This window comes from Arvicola amphibius, chromosome 6, assembly GCF_903992535.2.
Source record: "Arvicola amphibius chromosome 6, mArvAmp1.2, whole genome shotgun sequence".
Classification (NCBI taxonomy): domain Eukaryota; kingdom Metazoa; phylum Chordata; class Mammalia; order Rodentia; family Cricetidae; genus Arvicola; species Arvicola amphibius.
This window is the reverse complement of record NC_052052.2, coordinates 94,164,428-94,183,508: the sequence shown is the minus strand read 5'-3', so window position 1 is coordinate 94,183,508 and position 19,081 is coordinate 94,164,428. Positions and strand designations below refer to the sequence as shown.

At 40.3% G+C, this 19,081-nt stretch overlaps 1 protein-coding gene across 12 annotated transcripts in view; it reads left to right on the top strand.

Annotated features, from left to right (window-relative positions):
- The window catches only part of Mllt10 (MLLT10 histone lysine methyltransferase DOT1L cofactor), a 145,511-nt gene that overhangs the window by 123,777 nt on the left and 2,653 nt on the right, over positions 1 to 19,081 (top strand). For all 12 annotated transcript variants that reach the window (XM_038334605.1, XM_038334604.1, XM_038334602.1 and 9 more), the window contains 8 exons: positions 6,367 to 6,484; positions 7,751 to 7,823; positions 10,376 to 10,530; positions 12,614 to 12,802; positions 13,150 to 13,238; positions 13,376 to 13,740; positions 14,631 to 14,727; positions 17,942 to 18,139. In XM_038334605.1, the coding sequence (XP_038190533.1) occupies positions 6,367 to 6,484; positions 7,751 to 7,823; positions 10,376 to 10,530; positions 12,614 to 12,802; positions 13,150 to 13,238; positions 13,376 to 13,740; positions 14,631 to 14,727; positions 17,942 to 18,139 (1,284 nt within the window). The remainder of the gene's footprint in view (positions 1 to 6,366; positions 6,485 to 7,750; positions 7,824 to 10,375; positions 10,531 to 12,613; positions 12,803 to 13,149; positions 13,239 to 13,375; positions 13,741 to 14,630; positions 14,728 to 17,941; positions 18,140 to 19,081) is intronic.

Here is a 19,081-nt window from a genome sequence, read left to right as displayed (position 1 = left end):
TTTTTGGAGACTCAGTTGTGGAACATTTCAGCATCAGCCTAAACAGTGGTTTTGAATACATTAACAATTAGGGAGCAGTTTGGGGCATTGAGTAATGGGGAATGATGCAATTGAACCTGACAGCTTCAACAGTCTGCCTACTCATGGGACCAGAAAGTTGTTCACACTTGGTTTCATCTCTCATCACACGCTGGGTATTAAAGCTTCACTGGTGGTAGCTGACTCAGAATTGGACTTGGTTCTCAGAAAAGTATGAAGTTTGAATCATGGCAGAGAATAAATGAAACTGATCCAGTCCTTGTCTAATGTTCATTATTTCTTTAAGAAAACCTTTCTGTTCAAATATGTGCTCATAATTATAAGTGTGTGTGTGTGTGTGTGTGTGTGTGTGTGTGTAAATAAAACTTTAAAACATCTTAATACTTGCATTGTATTTGAAGTCTTGTATGCTTTTGTTGTGGGGTGTGTGTCTGTGTGTGTGGTTCTTTTTTTGGAGTCCTCAAGAGCTGCCCCTGCAGGGCTGGTTTGTTTAAGAAATATCCATTGCTGCCAATGACAGAAGTCTGCATGAAGTCGTCAGTTGTGACATGGTTTTGCTTTCCCACTTCTGTGTCTCTCTGAAAGACCATTTTCGGCCACTCGAGATGCTCTGTTGGTACCTTCCTGCAGGCGAGCTCTTGTGTTCTCCTGAGTGTGTTTGGGGGCGTTCGGATGGCTGGTGTCACTGCTCTTCACAAGAACCATTGGTTTCTCCATCTGTAGCCATGGGAGTCTCTCCTATCTGTGTCTCCATGGAACCTTCATCAGCAGCCATAGGTGTATTTTCCCTTAGCAGCTCAGTTTTCATGCAGCAATCCTGCTTGGTCTCTTGCTTGGCCAGAACTGCCTGCTTTAAGAAACTTTCAGACTTAAAAAATAAAAAAACAAAAACTTTTACTTTTTTTGACAATCCTGCCACATAGTCATGGCTAGCTTTGAACTCCTGTCGCCTAAAGTGGTCTGGAGCACATCGTGTTTTAGCACCTCCTCCTCTGCTTTTCCAGTGTTGAGATTACAGGTGTGACCACTGTGCTCAGGGGTATTGCTGTGTTGTTATCGAATCTGCAGGTGAAATAATTCTTACAGTGAGGCATTTATGCATTTAGGCATTTATGCCATCTAATGTTTCTTTGGACACTGTTTTTACTTGTGGATATTTGCCACAACTAGTATCAGTATATAATTGAGAATTTATCCAAGTTTATGGAAATACAGAAACCATAATAGTTTACAAGCAGTATGCTCTTAAGTTTTTTATTGCGTATTTATTTTGTATATTGTGTGGGTCTGTTCATGGACAGTGTGATGTGTATAGGTCATACTAGAACCTGCAGAAATCTGCTTTCTGCTTCAGGCTTCAGGAATTAAAGTTAGATTGTCACACTTAGCAGCAGGCACCTTCATGTGCTGAAACATAGTTTTGACTGTCACAGAAATAAAATAACAAGCTGAACTATGGGATGCTTACTTTTCCTGTTCCAGATGTTTTTATGAGCCCATTATGCATATTAACTATATTCTTAACAGTATTCTGGTAAGAAAAGCATTATATCATCATTCTTATAATAGGAATTTGAGGATAGAGAAAGTTAATGGCTTGCCTACAGCTTAGCTAGTAGCAGATACAATGGTGATTAAAATGTTTTACTGACGGAGGAGAGTTATCTGTCTGTTACTTTCATTGGTTAATTAATAAAGAAACTGCCTTGGCCATTTAAGAGAAAGAAAATTAGGTAGGCGGAGTAAACAGAACAGAATGCTGGGTAGAAGGCAGTGGGACAGACGCTTCAGGCAGTCGCCATAGTGAGTCGCCATGCCTCTCCTCTCAGAGATGGACGCAGGTTAAGATCTCTCCTGGTAAGCGATCCACCTTGTGGTGCTACACAGATTACTAAACATGGGTTAAAGCAAGATATGAGAATCAACCAATAAGAAGCTACAGATAACGGGCCAGGGGCCAGGCAATATTTAAATGAATACAGTTTCCGTGCAATTATTTTGGGTAAAGCTAGCCGGCCGCTCATTCTACATTTTACTTTAAAAGTATATATGAAGTAGGGACCTGGAGATGCAGCTTAGTAATAAAATGCTTGCCTAGCATATGTGAGTCCCATGTTTCATTCCCAGCCCACAAAGTAAACAAAAAACATATTTATTAATTGGGAATTTTTAAAAGTAATCTTTCCTTTAAAAGTAATCTTTTAAAGTAATCTTTTAAAAGTAATCTTTTAAAAGTAATCTTTCCTTTCCTTTCCTTTCCTTTCCTTTCCTTTCCTTTCCTTTCCTTTCCCCTTTTCCTTTCCTTTCCCCTTTCCTTTCCTTTCCTTTCCCCTTTCCTTTCCTTTCCTTTCCCCTTTCCTTTCCTTTCCTTTTCTTTTGAGACAGGGTTTCTCTTGTGGCTTTGGAGCCTGTCCTGGAACTAGCTCTTGTAGACCAGGCTGGCCTCAAACTCACAGAGATCCGCCTGCCTCTGCCTTCCGAGTGCTGGGATTAAAGGCGTGCGCCACCACCGCCCGGCAACAATCAAGTGAACGATGAAGTGCTGCAATGCTATAACATAGGGACTTGCTTCCAAAAAATTCCCTTCTTTATACCATACCCTCTGCAGTAGACTGTGATACATTGGTAATTTGCTTTCAGCATTTTGCTTTCTTAAAACCCATGTTGGAAATAAGCTTTAGAGAAGTGTATGTGTTAATAGCTCCTTTATTCCTTGTTCAAGATTTTTTTTTTTATAAAAGCTTTCAGTGCTCTTTGCTGTTACTTCTGTAGGCTAACAAGGATTTTTTTTCTAGTCCTCTTGAATCTTGATATTTCCTTTTGTTGGTGACAGCAAAGCTAATTTTGGAGGGGGAACAACAGGGTCTCTGTTGTCCAGGCCGGCCTTGGGTTCAGTCCTGACTCATGTTCTTTCCGTCCCATAGATGTGTGTCTTAGCTGAACTCAGTGTGCAGTGGCTCAGAAGCATCACTGTACAGAACAAAAGCACCTTCCTGTCCAGCAAAATTACTAATTACAGTTTCTCTTTGAAAATTTATTTTTCTTTTTGAAACAAGATCTTTCCTTGTAGCCTCAAGCTTGTGATCCTCCTGCCTGAACTTCGTAAATGTTGGAAGTATAAGAATATGACATCATACTTGGGTTGACCATTTCTTATTTAGATAAATGTAATAATTTTTTTTAGAAAAAGAAAATACTGTAAATTTTTTTTAGCCATTCAGATAGTTTTAGAAATTGGTCATGACAGCTGCCTCAGCTGTCAGGAGCACTGGTTTCTCTTCCAAAAGACCCAGGCTCAATTCCCAGAAACCACATGGCATCTCAAGACTGCCTGTCTTTGCCAGGCTGTGGTGGCACACACCTTTAATCCCAACACTCTGGAGGCAAAGGCAGGTGGATGTCTGTGAGTTTGAGAACAGCCTGGTCTACAAGAACTAGTTCCAGGACAGGCTCCAAAGCTACAGAGAAACCCTGTCTCAAAAAAAAAAACAAACAAAAAAAAAAAAAACACAAAAAAAAAAAAAAACAGGGGAGAAAAGGAGGGGGGGACTGTGGGTATAGCATACATGTGGCACACAGACTTACATGCAGACAAAATCTCCATACCAATAACAATAATGAAACTGTAAATTTAAAAGTCGACTTAGAACAAGTTGAAGACTGTTGTGCTTATTCATTTGATCATGGTTATCACATGGGCCCGCTACTGCACTGGACTGTGCTCTGTTGTGATGTTTACTATGCCTGAGGGAGATAAGAAAATGCTACCCTCTTAAATTTGAAGCTACCAAGAATAATTATGAAGCCTGTGGCAATAGGGTCCCTTCTTTTCACGAAGAGACTAGTAAGAGAGTTCGGTCTCTTGATTTATTAAGGAACTCAAAACTGAGAAGGTATTCCTGCTAGTAAGTTATAGAACAGAGATGGCAGCAAAGGGAAGGAGACCCACATGCTGAGTGTCTTCTGCTGTGCAGCTGGGTGCTAAAGCTCTATCTACCCCTAACCAGCAGTCCTCCCTACCCTTACTCAGCAGCCCCTGCTACACACAGATCTCTCTCCTCTTGCTGTCAACAAACCTCAAACTTTCTTCCTCCTTGTAATTTTCTCTATGCTTAGCTGATCTTTTAAAAATTTGTGTCTCAAGTAAGAATGAAAGGTTCCATGAAAAGAACTTTTAGGTGCCAGTGTCTGAGACTTATTACTGGTGCCCAGAATACTGATTTGTTTGCATTATTTTTGTTCTTAGTTATTTTACGAATAGCTAAGACTCCTAAATAGTTGCTTTTGGAGAGGCAAAAAGTCACTTTTAAAAAATAATTGTTTATCTATTCCTACCATGCATATGCCATAGCACACATGTGGATGTCAGGGTAACTGGGAGTAGCCAGTTCGCTCTGCCGTGTGAGTCGTGGGAATAGCACTCAGGGCATCAGGCTTGGTGACCTGTCCCCTCACCCACTAAGCTATTTCATAGTCCAAAAGAATTGTATTATTTTAGTTTATGAATTGTGTTTTAAGTATCCATACTATTAAATACACAGTAAGTATCCATTGTTGATCTTTAGGTTGAAGTTGGTTTGTTTTTCACTGCGGATTGATAATTTGGGGGGGATATGTGTGTACATGTGTGCGTGCATGTATGTGGATGGGTGTGTGAAGAGGGCAGCCTGTAGGACACAGTGCTTTCCAATGAGTGGATCCCAGGAATGGGCTCAAGTCATCAAGCTTGATAGCAGGGGTCCTTACCCATCAGCTGTTTTGTATGCCAAATTATTAAACAAAGCTTCATGTATAAACTTAATCTATATGTTCTTGAGAGGATACAGAAGTTGTTAGATTGAATTTACATATTAAATGTGAACTGCAAAATGCCTTGGAACAATAGAAAGCAAAGGATTCTTCATCATGGAAATCACTACTATGGGTTATAAGACTACAGTCTTCTCCGGGCAGTGGGGGCGCACACCTTTAATCCCAGCACTCGGGAGTCAGAGGCAGGTTGATCTCTGAGTTCGAGGCCAGCCTGGTCTAAGAAAAAAAAGGGGTACAGTCTTTATAAATTGGCCAAATGACATGATATCCTATTGCTTGAGCTAGGAGTTTCCCAGAAACATACTAGTCTCTAGGTGTGTGCTCGTCGCAGTCTCTTCTGAGCTGTTAACCGTGCCATCTTTCTGCCCTCTCTCTTTTTTTTTTTTTTTTTTGCTAGAAATGCTCTAGCTTTTAAAAAATGATTTTCAAGAGATTTGTTCTGAAATACCTATGCTTTGATTTTAGTAATGAAACATAGGAGAAAGTTTACTTTAAATTTTGTGATTCTGAGCCGGGCGGTGGTGGCGTACGCCTTTAATCCCAGCACTCGGGAGGCAGAGGCAGGAGTATCTCTGTGAGTTCGAGGCCAGCCTGGTCTACAAGAGCTAGTTCCAGGCCAGGATCTAAAAAAGCTGCAGAGAAACCCTGTCTCGAAAAATCAAAAAAAAAAAAAATTGTGATTCTGTTAAATCTGACAATTATTTAGAGTAATAAAAGCTTTCTGTTAGCAACCGTATTTTGTATACAAGAGAATTGTTTCCAAAATGGCACATCTTAAGGTTCTGATATTCTTGGAAAGTGGGAGCCTATATACATCAAAGAAGGCATTTTTATTACATTGGGTTATGCAACACTTTGGCCAGCCTCCTTAACTTCATCTGTTTAAGGGTTCATTCTTCTTTATTTGGCACAGGTCCCAGTAAGAGGCCTTCATATTTGTGGTTAGCAACATGAATGAATCACAAACTGTGGAGGAGCTCTTCAGTTAGTAGAATTGGCTTTCTGCCAAAAAGACAGTGCCATATATGGGGTTAGGGCAAAGCTGTGATTGGTTGAGCTCCGCATTGTATAGAAAACATTCTTGTGATGCCTGTTTGCTTTCTTTTAAAACAAAAACAAAACACCACAAGCAGCAGGCTTCCAAGTGTAGCAGAATAGGAAGTAACAAAGCGCTGTGCAGGTTTTTCTGACGGTAGAGTTAAGCAATAGCAACATGACTTTGAGCAGTTAAAATAGTCTGAACCTTTGACTTGTGATACAGGAAAGGCAGCATTGGTTAAACATCCATTGTCTACCTGCCTGTCTACAGGGTTATCATACTACTAGGTTTAGATTCACTCCTTTAAAAAATATTGTAGTTTTCAAAAATTGACAGAACGTCAAAACAGTGTTTACTCTGCCGAAGTTTAGTCATTTCTGCTTGTATCTAGGATGGAGACTACTGCTGTGACTGCAGGCGGTGACCTCTAGCCCTTCCAGTCTGACTCAGTAACGACTGTGCTTCTCTCCGTGCAGGCAAATGCCCTTTCTGGACCTTCTCTTAGTCAGGCGCCAGCTCATCTGTATGGCAGTAGATTAAATCCAAATCCACCCATGGCCATTCTCATAGCACAGTCTGAAAGCAACCAAACAGGTAAAGCCCTCCTCATGCACACTTTCTCTGTTAGTTCATTTTCTTAAAGCAAAAAATAGAGAAAGAGAGAAAACCAGCTAGGGATTGCATTTTAATTTTGCTTGTCTTTTTTAGAAACCAAAAGAACCACAATTTGAAATAAGTAGATGCCATGCTGCAAAGCACTGATGTGTTTTTTACTGTCTGAAATGTAGCTGTTTGAGCTGAGCCATGAGCAGGCAGGACTGACAGTGTCTCCTGTGACTTTAGTGACAGATGCTTTCAGTCATCCATTCTATGCAGTGCAAGGAACACAGCATTGGGGTTTGCCGTGAATAGCCCAAGCCTTTATTTGCATAATTCATGAAATTGAATTACACAAACTTGATTTTAAAAAAATATCCCGTTAGAGGGTTTCTACAGTGTTTAGAAATCCTGTGATTTTTTTTAACCAGTTGATATTTGTAGTGTTTGCCTCTTGTATTGCTTTAATTACCTCTGCATTTACTTTGTTTCATTCCATCTTTAAGGGTTTGTTGACATGCCCTAGTCTGCCTGGGGAGGGAATGGCTTTACCAGTTCACAAGAATGGATCACTCACCATGTCTTTACCCTGACTTAGAGTAAGGGGTGGAGGGAACCTTAAAGAGGCCAGAGAGACTCTAAAAGACTCTGCAGGTATAATGAAAGCCACTTGGGAGATGAAGATCTCATCTATATCAGCAATATATTTATCAAGGATTAAAATCATTTTAATAAAGGTTCTTAGGGTGTTTGGGCTTTTTTTTTTTTTTACCAATTCAAATATATGTTATATTTATTTTATTGTTATGAAGAGTCACTTAATTTTAGTCTTGGCATATATGGTGCTGTAGAAATGTATTTTGTGACTTTGTTCGGGATACGAGGTGTTAAAAAATACAGCACATAAGGATTTGCTGTGATAAGCATACAGATTAGCTCTCTACAGCTGTGATTCATTACTTTAACTGTAGAAATTAAAAGTGGCTGAGGGGAGGGCAGTACAAATTCAAACCACGCTTCTGTGCTGTGATATTGAAAGGAATGAAAGAAGAGAATATAATCCATGGCCTTCTACACCCACAAAAATGTGTACAGACGACGTTTTACACACCACAGTTCAATGGATCTCAACAGCAGCATGCCAAGTCTTCCACTGTCATAACTGGGCTTGATACGAATTTTAGGAAAACTCAGAGCAAGAGTTTGAAACCTCTTATCTAGTAAGAGTGCCACTTTATAAGCTCTGAAATATTTACACTGCAGATCAAGATCTCGGAGACAATAGCCGAAGCCTAGTTGGTCGAGGAAGCTCACCCCGAGGAAGCCTCTCACCAAGGTAAGCGTGTTCATACTGCAAACCATAGGGAAGGAACACTGAGATTGGGAACTTGGTTATCTTGAGCAGTAGAGTGTATATTTGTTGAGGCTATAAAAACATTTTGTAAATGAGAACCCTGTCTAGACAGTCAAGAAAAATGATTCTAAATTAATTGAAATGTTAATTTTAAACACGTTGTTAGATTTCTAAGTTAAAAGGAATACATTTTCATATGTTTTTAATCAGTTTGAACTATTTATCATTTGTATATTTAGTTTCTGATATGATTAATGCATTGACTTGGGTGATCATTTTTTATCATAAAATATCTGAAGATTCAAACCCAAGACTATCATTGTTGGCTAAGTTTTGGTACATTAGTATCATTGTTGGTACAGCTTTGGCTAAGTCCCTTAGTTGTTACCCCACAAATGAAGCTTTTAATAAGTTCCTCTGTCTTCTTTTAGATTGTTTGAAGCAGAGTATAGCCAATATGTTATGTGTTTCATTAATTTTCTTATGTTTTAGGTGGTACCCCAGAACCACCAAACACTGCTTAATCTATCAGAGTGGGATTATGGAGCCTTATAGCTTCTGTTCTAAAGAGGGCTATTGCTGTGGAGTGGTTGTCAGTTTACAGAAGGGTGTGGAGTGTAGTGCTGTCTATTTTCTTATTCCATTTTCAACCTCTGCATCCTTCTCTAGTTTTTTTCTGTGGTCTCCAGTTTTATAAACTCTGTCTTACATTAAGTTGGTTGAGGGTAAAAACAGAAGGAAAAGCCAATTCTTGGTTCTTTTCATGTAAGGAAGGAAGTAACTGCAAATGAGGACCTTTCATATTCTGACACAAGGAACATTCAGGTTGACTATCCAGTTTTTAAGGAGCACATTCTTTGTCCTCATAGACCCTAGTCCAGTAACCTCACCTGTTTCCTAATGGTACATTGAGTTTACCTTCCCCACATAGTTCCTGTAGTGAGCAACTATAAGTAAGAAGTAATGCTGTTTTTCCTTATTAAATTCTGGAGGAAGTATTTCTCATCTGGAAACCAGAGATTGGAACTACAGAATGAGAGAGTTATGAAATTGCTGGTCTGTAATTTTATATTGTATTTCTGTACTGTTAAGTTTCTTTTCAGATGAGACTGTTAATGGGATCTTGCTCCTGTTTAGTACAGGAAGAGTTTACTTGTCCCTTTTAAACCTAAAACATCACACAAGTTATGTAAAATGTGTTCAGAATCCCTTAGTGCAATTTTGCTTCGTGAAATTTTTATTTTTTTAAAAACAGGCCATAATACAGTGAATGATACTAAATTATTTTCAGTGTGCATTTAGAATGCTACATTACTCTTTAAATATCAGCCTGGAGTGGTCTAACTTATCCTTCCATAACGTGTTCAGAAAACAGTGGCCAGCTCATGATGCTTGCCTCATGGCTTCAAGTCCTCATTTTAAGGGGTCGCTATATAACAAGCACCAGCTGTGCACCTGGAAGCAGGCCACAGAAGCCCCTCCCATATCCTCACACCTCCTTTCTCCTTATTTGGACATGGAGTCTGTAAAACCACTTTGTAGAAAATACTCAGAAAACATATATCTTTCCTGATATATTAAGGTAGAGTGGAGACCAGATACCAAAGATGGCTTGCCCCCATTTATTAATGTAAAATCAAAACTGGACATGGGAACATTACATGTTCATTTTCATTCAGGAAACATTTATCTTGGAAGGGGTAAGCTCTGTTTGAAGAACTAACCTAAACATTTTAAAAATTAAAATTTTAAAAAATCTGCGTTCTACACAAAAAAAATTGCTTTGCACTGAATGATCTTCCTCAGAACTGAAACAGGTTTTCATTTTCAATTCAAAATCGTTAGATTTTCTTTTCACTGAACTTGAGAATTTCCTTGGTTGTGAATTCAAATGTCTCCCACAGTGTTCCACTTGTGATAGTGTTTATATTAAGAAGACAGTGGCAGAACTTTCTGGCTGTTTTAATTTAATGTGTATGTATGTGTTGCCTGTGTGTATGTATGTATGTATGTGCACCACATGAAGACCTCGTGCCCAGGGTGGTCAGAAGTGTGCATCAGGTCCTCGGGAATTAGAGTTACAGATGATTGTGGCCTCCATGTATGTTCTGAGCACTAAACCTGGGGCTTCTGCAAAAGCAGCAAGTTCTCTTAACCCCTGAGCTGTCTCTGCAGCCCCTTCCTCTTTCTGAGTATTTTGAGTAAAGTTCTCCTACTGTCTGTCTCCCGTAGCTTATAAAGAAAGCCATACTGTTTGTTTGCAATCTGTTTCAGAGATTATTAGTAGTGTGTTTTCTAATGATTTTTTTTTAAATTTCCTACTGTGTTCAGCTATTTTAATTTCTCATTTAGGGAGGAAGAATAATAATGACTCAATTATGGTTTTATGAGTCCTGATACCTCTGCCATAGGCCACTTGGTACCAGAAAAATTTGTACAGGAAAAGGGGCTCTTAGCATAATGCAAAAAACCAATGCACAGCTACTTAGAAGCATTCCCTTCTTTTTTAACTTGAGAATTAATATTTTTGACAGATCCCCTGTAAGCAATTTACAGATTCGCTATGATCAACCAAGCAATAACAGTTTGGAAAATCTGCCTCCGGTAGCAGCAAGTATTGAACAACTTTTGGAGAGGCAGTGGAGTGAAGGACAGCAATTTTTATTAGAACAGGGTACTCCTAGTGACAGTAAGTATTCTTTTTTCTTGTGTCTAAAAATGGAACAGCATTGGGTGGAATGACACATAGATTAATGGATGCAGAAGACCAAGATAATGACATGAGGGCATCCACTCGTCTAAGGAGTGGGGTGTGGTGCTAGGCTTTGGCAGAGCTGACTCTACAGTGTTAACTCCAAACTTGTCTTTGTTATTATATGATCACAGGCAAGGGTTTGGTTTGGTGTGGTGTGATTTTTAAGTTCTTTATTCTCTTACTTTTGGAATTGGGAGTAATACTGTACCTGTAACCTAGGGTTGTTATGAAGGTAAATTACATGAAAAGTTGGGAAAATTGCCTTAAGTGCTTTTTGTTAGCTGGTTATTGTTGAAACGCAACATAGCATGCTGCTCTTTCTCTGTCATACTATACTTCGTTCTTGTCAACTTGTGGAAACACACAGTGTCTCCTCTCAGCCTAGCATTTGAAAAATATATGCCTACTCCCAGAGATCTTTTAAAACAATTTATCTAGGGGCTGGAGAGATGGCTCAGCAGTTAAGAGTGCTGGCTGTTCTTCCAGAGGACCGGGGTTCAATTCCCAGCACCCACATGATGGCTCACAACTGTCTGTAACTTCTTTACAGGGGATCCAACACCCTCACACAGACATGTATGCAGGCAAAACACTAATGCACATAAATACAAATAATTAAATTAAAAATATATCTAGTCAGGGATAGCTAGGTATCTGTTTTACAATTTAAATGAATGATAAATAGGCAGGCATTGTGATACCTGTTTCTAATTCTGTCACTGAGGAGATAGAAGCAGGTGGTGCACGCCTTTGATCCCAGCACTTGTGAGGTAGAGGCAGTCGATTCTCTGTGAGTTTGAGGCCAACCTGGTCTTTATAGAGAGTTCAGGCCCCATCAAGGGCTCATTGGTGAGACCCTGTCCCCTGAAAAGGAATAGTAATTAGTAAATTTTATATTGAAATGTTCACCATATTTATGAAATTATATAACGTGTATTGCATATACATATTTAGTACTTTTAAGTATTAAAACTACAAGGGAAATACCAAAACAAACAAAACTATATATATGTATATATATGTGTGTGTGTGTGTGTGTGTGTGTGTATCAATCAAAACAAAACCCAGAAAAAGCAAAGTTGGAACAGATGAGGGAGAAGAGCAGGTGATTTCTGTCACTTTGGCATGGAAGCTTTCACTGCTTTGTTTTATGAAAACAAGATTTTTTTTAAAAGTTGCTAGTGAGCCACATGCTTTAAATTGATATTTTTATGAATGGTGCCCCTGCCTAAAACTGTCGATTGTGAGGAACTTGATGTGCAGATAACCTTTTACAGGTTAGCTGGAGGGTAGGTCTCATCTTGGCTCCCCTTAAGGGAGAAAGTTTTGTCTTGTTCTGCTAGAGCTGTGGTTGTCTGAAGGCCCTGAGGTCATGTTAAGCAAATACAACTTTTTAATACCTTGAGTTTTTAAAGTGTCTATCACTGTGGCCTGACAGCAGTGCTGTTGATTGTCAGCTGGAAGCCCCACCCTTGGAGGAGTTAACACAGTATCTGAGGGGGTCTGGCAGGGCAGGAAGCTTGTTAACAGAAGAGGCCTTTCTCCTGGAAGAGAGAAGTAGCAGGGTGCAGATACAGCGCTCCCTGCTGGGGAGCCTGCAGAGAGACAGGTTGAGCAGCTGGGATGGCAGGCTTTCTGCCGGGTGTCTGGTGGCATGCTTGGATTTTGTTGATGCTGCTGCTACTGCTGTTACTGTTTTGGGTTCTTGAGGAAAATAAAATGCCATCTTTTTTTCTCTGAGGATATAAACCTACTTGAACTTGATTGTGTTGGGATTCTGTTTATTTGATCAATATTGGCGGCATATCTTCAATGTGGCATGTCTAAGAACAGTTTCTTTTGTGTATACACTCCTCTATCTATTTATATTCAAATCTAGGAATAAAGCTCAGTCGCTTGGTGTACAGAACTTGTACATTTTCATTTCATTTCTAAAGCAGTTGATGTTGTGACCATAAAAGTCTTAGTCATGGGAGTGGAATTGCCATTACTGAAAGTGACACAAATGATTTGCTAGTTTTAGGAATGCTGAAGTCATTACACCAACTTCAAGTTGAAAATCGAAGATTAGAAGAACAAATTAAAAACTTGACTGCCAAAAAGGAACGTCTTCAGTTACTGAACGCACAGCTCTCCGTGCCTTTTCCAACAATAGCAGCCAATCCTAGTCCACCTCATGCGATACACAGCTTTCCTGCACAGACTGGTGAGTGTTGAAGGAAATGTCACCTACATAGTCAGCAGTAACTGGTTACCAGTTACGTGAAGGTGTAGGAAACAAATGGTGGGTTATTTCTGAGGGACATAGACAATCCCTTTTAATTATCTTGAGTTTGTTTTCACTTCAGTGCATAGTTTAATGGTAAAATTTATTTAAATGATCTCATAATTGACTTAAAGCAACAGTATTCAGCACTACCCCTGCCCCATTGTAATTAGTTTCAGGAATAACAGGACTGTAGGCTTCAGCATATGTTTTTAAAGTAGCCTTTAATTTTATACAAAATACAATTTAACAGGGTACATTTTTTTTTAATCTTTTACTCTCTTTAGCTCCTACTACGGATTCATTGAACAGCAGTAAGAGCCCACATATAGGAAACAGCTTTTTACCTGACAATTCTCTTCCTGTGTTAAATCAGGTAATTTTTTTGTATGTGGTTATATTCATTTGTGTGTTTTACTTGTGAATAGTAGCATATTACACTTGATTTAAAATTATTTTAAACAGTTTTGATGTGTTCTTTTCAATGTGTGTTTTTCTTTTTCCTTACATTAGGACTTAGCGTCCAGCGGACAGAGCACCAGTGGTTCTTCTGCCCTTTCTACCCCCCCTCCTGCTGGGCAGAGTCCAGCTCAGCAAGGCTCCGGAGTTAGTGGGGTTCAGCAGGTCAATGGTGTGACAGTAGGGGCGCTAGCTGGTGGAATGCAGACTGTAACATCCACCATTCCTGCCGTGTCTGCAGTTGGTGGAATCATTGGAGCTTTGCCAGGTAACCAACTGGCAATTAATGGCATCGTAGGAGCTTTGAATGGCGTGATCCAGACCCCTGTCACAATGTCCCAGAACCCTGCCCCCCTCACCCACTCCAGTGTACCGCCTAATGCGGCTCATCCCATGCCGGCAGCTGCACTGACTAACAGGTAAGAAACTGACTTCAAAAGAGTTTTTATTATTTTTCCTTTTGTTTTATTTTCCATGCAACATGTTATCAGTGTTGCCTTTGTTCTGGATCAGGAGTTTTAATGTATTTTGTAGATGTTCTCTAGGAAAAATGGCTACCCAATCTCATTGAGTAAATAAGTGCTTGTTACTCATTGTATTTTTTAGATTGATAAAATTCAATTAAAAATCTGTTTCAGTAACATAATATATACATTCCATGTTGAAAATGTTATTCCTGTTTTGTGATATGTGGCTTTAAATGTTACTCTTTTTAAAAAAAGATTGATTTATTGTGTATGCAGTATTCTGCCTACATGCATGTCTGCAGGCCAGAAGAAGGCACCAGATCTCATTACAGATGGTTGTGAGCCACCATGTGGCTGCTGGGAATTGAACTCAGGACCTTTAGATGAGCAGGCGGTGCTCTTAACCTCTCAGCCATCTTTCCAGCCCCCTAAATGTTACTCTTTCTTATCTCTTCTTTCTGCATATGTGTGTCTTACTCTGCAAAGGTATTATTATGGCAGACACGTGATACTGGTTCTGCAAGATTTAGCAGCACGATTTTGATATTCTCTAATCAAAATTTTGATATTCTCTAATCAAAGATTTTGATGAAGCAAGGAATAGATGATTATTACATTTACTTTATTACAAACCCATAAATTGTGTTTGTGCGTATTTAAAACGACTTCTTGACAGTGCGCTCCTGCTTCGTTGTATACATGTGTATAGAAAAAAGAATGATTTGTGCATGATGAAGTGTTATAGGTAAAGCTGAGTTTGTTAAATGCCTACTGGAAAGGCTGCCTTTGACGTCATCCCTGAGAAGGCTGCTGTAGAAGTAAGGGTTGCAATGGTTTTTCAGTGCCTCGGGGCTAGGACTCCTGTCCGACCAACAGAGACAGATGTTCATCCAGCAGCAGCAGTTCCAGCAGCTGCTAAACTCCCAGCAGCTCACACCCGTAAGTTCTTTGAGATTTTTTCTTTTTTTTTTTTTTGTTAAAGTCTGGTACTATAGACTATAATAGATGTTGATTGTGGTAAAGACCCCTCTGTTGTGAATGTCTATCCATAAAGTTGCCTTACCCTTTGATATAACCTATACCATCACATTTGTTGATTGTTTTACAAATGTTAGAACATGTATTGTAGGGCTCACTAGGCTCTGGGGATTGGAAGCAAGCTGTATCTTCCTGGTGGTTCACTCTGAGAGGGCAGGTAATGAGTACACACTGTTTTGTTGGTGATAAATTCTAAAAAGGCAAATGAAATAGGTTTAGGGCTTTAAATGGTCCAAGGGATGAAGTAAGGTGAGGGCCATTTTACTTTTTATGGTGTTGGGAGTAGAACCTAGGGCCTCAGTGATAAAGGCTTGCTGGACTAGCATTCTATTATGGCTCTCCGTCCCGAGTTCGAGTTTCAGATGGACTGGTCCAAGCTTCTTGGGAGATGGCGTTTGAACCATCACCCTGCCGCCTCTCTCTAATAGTTAGACCAGTGGTGCCTATCCTGGTTCATTCATTCCCTGAGAATATTGAACTTGAGCAATGATATATGATAGTGATCAGGGTTTAGAAAGATTAGTTGCTGTAAGGAAACTGTTTTTGGAGGGAAGAAATATGGGCTCAACAGATATAGGAATCACAAGCAGTTTGTATCCTGACACAGTGCCATCTCTGGTAAGATATCTGTAGAATTGTATATTTTGCTGATAACAAGAAAAAGAGGAATCTTGAACAATTGGGTGTTGACTTTTACGGACATGTAGAGGAACAGAAAGGAAGTCATTTTCCTGAGAAATATTAATTCCATTATCACATACAGTTCATCCTTCAGACCCATGGGTTCCCCAGCTGTTGGTTCTTTTGTTTTCAAATCAAAAAGATTTTAAAAATGTGCATTTGTTCTGAATTGTTTTTGCTACAATTCCCTGGACAACACTGTGTAACTATACATTATTATTCATTATTTTCTTTGTATTCTAGCAATGGTTTTGAAGTGTATGGGAGAGTTACACAAATTAAATACAGACACCATGCCTTTTTTTTGGAGACAGAGTATTGATACATATCCCTAGCTGGCTTTGTCCTCCGTCAGCCCCTCAAGTGCTGCGATTTCAGGCATGTGAAAAACTTAGCTTTTTAATCATGTCCTAAAAATGTAAGATAAAGTATACTTCTAATATTTTAGTGTATGGGATAGGATAGCACATGCCTGTAATCCTAGCACTTGGAAGTGGAAGCCAGACTAACCATATAAGACAGTTTTAGAAAACCAAAATCCCACCCTCGTGTTGGCCCCCGTCACCACCACCGTTTGTCTGCGCACAGATGGTGACAGACTTCTAAGTCCAGTGGCCATTTCCCTGTGTCTTCCTGACCTGGCAGTCACATCCGATAGTCGTCGTTCCCTCCAGTGCTGTGACATCACAGTCCTACCTAGCTAGTCCATTTTGTTCCCCTTTTGGATCTTCTTCTTCTCTTCAACCTTCTTAGCTAAAAGGAGATCAGCAGTGCCCTTCACTCTGAGGTGTTTCAGAGTGGTCCATGTGCAGGTGTAGGTGTCTTTAGATTAGAGCTCTGTCCAGAGATTCCACTCTGGATCCACCTGCTTACTACATAGCTGCCCTTGCACTCACAGGTCCTAGAGTGAGCTACCTTGCTTGGCTGCCCCACGCGCCCCAACTCCATTCTTGCGGTTGCTTTTAAGTCAAAAACTATAGTCATTTTTTACATACTCCAGTGACTTCATCAAGTAATCCCTTCTCATTTCACTGGGTGTGATGGCACACACCTTTAATCCCAGCATTCAGGAACAGATGTAGGCACTCTAGATAATGAGTTACAGGTAGGCATAATGAGACCATGTCTGTCCCCACCCCCAAAAAGGAAGGGAAAAAGAAAGCTCCCTCCTCTACTCAACTTTCTCCTGACATCTCAGCTGCCCTCTCCTGGTCTAAGTGGGAGCCCTGCATTCTTTTCCCTCCTTAACTGCTGGCCAGCACTGCCTGCCAGCCTCATTGGGCTCTTGTAGGTCCAGACTGTTTCTTTACAAGGTCTCACTGAGCATCTAGAAATGTTCCTTATCCACTTGCCAGTGTCCTCCAATCGCTGTCCTATGTTAACTTGACAGAGCTGCCCTGACTACTTAAGCATTCTCATGGACTTTGTCTAGTGGTGTTTCTCATTCCCTAGGCGGGCAGGGACACTGGCTTCATATTTCCCAAACAGCTAGTTACAGCGTCTCATCATCAGCATCCAGGAAATCTATGTTGAAAGGAATTTATGCTTGCTGAAAAGAAGAATCCAAAACTATAGCAAGAAAATACTCGTTAAGAGTGAATAACAACTTTTAGATATGTTAGAAAAGAGTTATAATGGCAGGGTTTGGCCCATGGGATGCAGGTGTAAAGTAGCTAATCACAGTTGATTGCCTGCTGCAGTTTGTCCCTCTGGTGGTGTGACAAAACACTGACCCAAGCAATGTACAGAAGAAAAGGAAACACAGCAGGAACTCTTGGCTTGTCCAGCCTGGTTTCTTCTCCACTCTGTCTTGGGGTGGCACTCTCTTTAGTTGCCTGGACCCTCCTACATTACTCACTAGTCAAGAAAATGCCCAACAGACTTGCCTGTAGGCCAGTCTGACGGAGGTATCTTCTGAGATAACATGCTTGTGTGTGAACCAGAACCAAAGCAGCCCAGTGCCCGAACTGCTGCTCTTCCCACTCTCTGTGCTCACAATGGACAGCCTCATTTGAGTACACTTCTCTTATCTTTACTTTGCTGTGTTTTAAAAATGATCAATTCTCAGGTGGTCCTGGATTTCAGTAAATAGTTATCACCTAGTGCAATTGTTTTTTCTAGAAGCAGCTATTTATTTATTCGTTCATTTATCCATCCATTCACCCATTTATTCTGAATAGGCTCCATCATATAACCCTGGCTGGCAGGGCACTACGTAGACCAAGCTAGCCTGAAAATTCATAGAAATCACCTGCTTCTGCTTGTCGACTGCTGGAATTAAAGCCTGCGCCATCACGCCCAGCCCTCACAGCTCTCTCTTCATAGTGTGACTTAATTTTAAATAATGCTGTAAAAGAAAGAAACAGAAAAGGAATGTTTTGCTGACAATTATATTCTCTGACTGAAGCTCATCTTCTCTCCATTTTTGTTGAAGGAACAGCACCAGGCCTTTCTGTACCAGCTAATGCAGCAACAGCACCATCCTCCTGAGCTCCAGCAGCTACAGCTCCCTGGGCCCACACAGATCCCCATCAACAACCTCCTTGCAGGCACTCAGGCGCCCCCACTCCACACAGCCACTACCAACCCCTTTCTCACCATCCACGGGGACAACACAAGTCAGAAAGTCACGGTAAGTATGTTTCGTGATATACTTTGGGAGGCAAGGATCATAGTGAGCAGAGATGGGTGGGTGCTCTTTAGCCAATGTTTCCTTCATAAATCCAGTTGTTTCAGCAACTGGCTATTGTAAATAGGTCTAAGCCAATTGAATTTCCATATAAGGTTTGAAGGCATTTTCCTAAATGTTTTAGTTAGCGAGATATGAGACAGCCCATTCAAAACAGATTATTTAAAACAAGATTTTAATTTGTTTATAGAATATTTTTTCCTTCAATTTTATGTGTTTAATTATTTTGTTCCAACATGCTTTTTAAAATGATGTTACATATTTGATATGGTAAATATACACAATTAGGGCAGTATTCTGAACGTTGGCGTGTTTTTAGGGAATCTGGTAGAGACGGCTGCAGTACTTGAGGGATCCAGAGCACCCAAGTGCAGCTTCAGCCCCATAGCCACAGCTGCTTGTAGCTGCAGCTGCAGGAGGGCCAGGCCCTTTCCTGCTTCTGTAGGCACCTGCACACACATGCAGAAACTTACAGACAGTTGCACACATGCACAAATTTAAATCTTCAAAAAATTAACTGTAATCACAATTTTAATAGAATATAAAACTTCAGTGTATTGATTTTATGATTTGTAAGTCATAGCATCTGGCCCTTTGGTGGCTGAAGACAGGTGAGACTGCACGAATAGCCTGCACACAGCAGCTTGGGTTAGGGCTGCTTCCCTGTGTTAGTTCCTCTGACCCCAGGTGAGGACAGATGCATGGAAGAGGAAGGCACTGCAGTAGAGCAGGGAAGCCAGGTCAGGAGCCAGAAGGAGGAAGAGTCCTGGAAGTTGGGTGGGCAAGGACTTAGGAATATTAGCACTGATATTGCCCTGCTCCATTGCTTTGAGATTTCTCTCTTGTTTTAATGTTAACCTTCAAACATTGTTTTAATGTTAACCT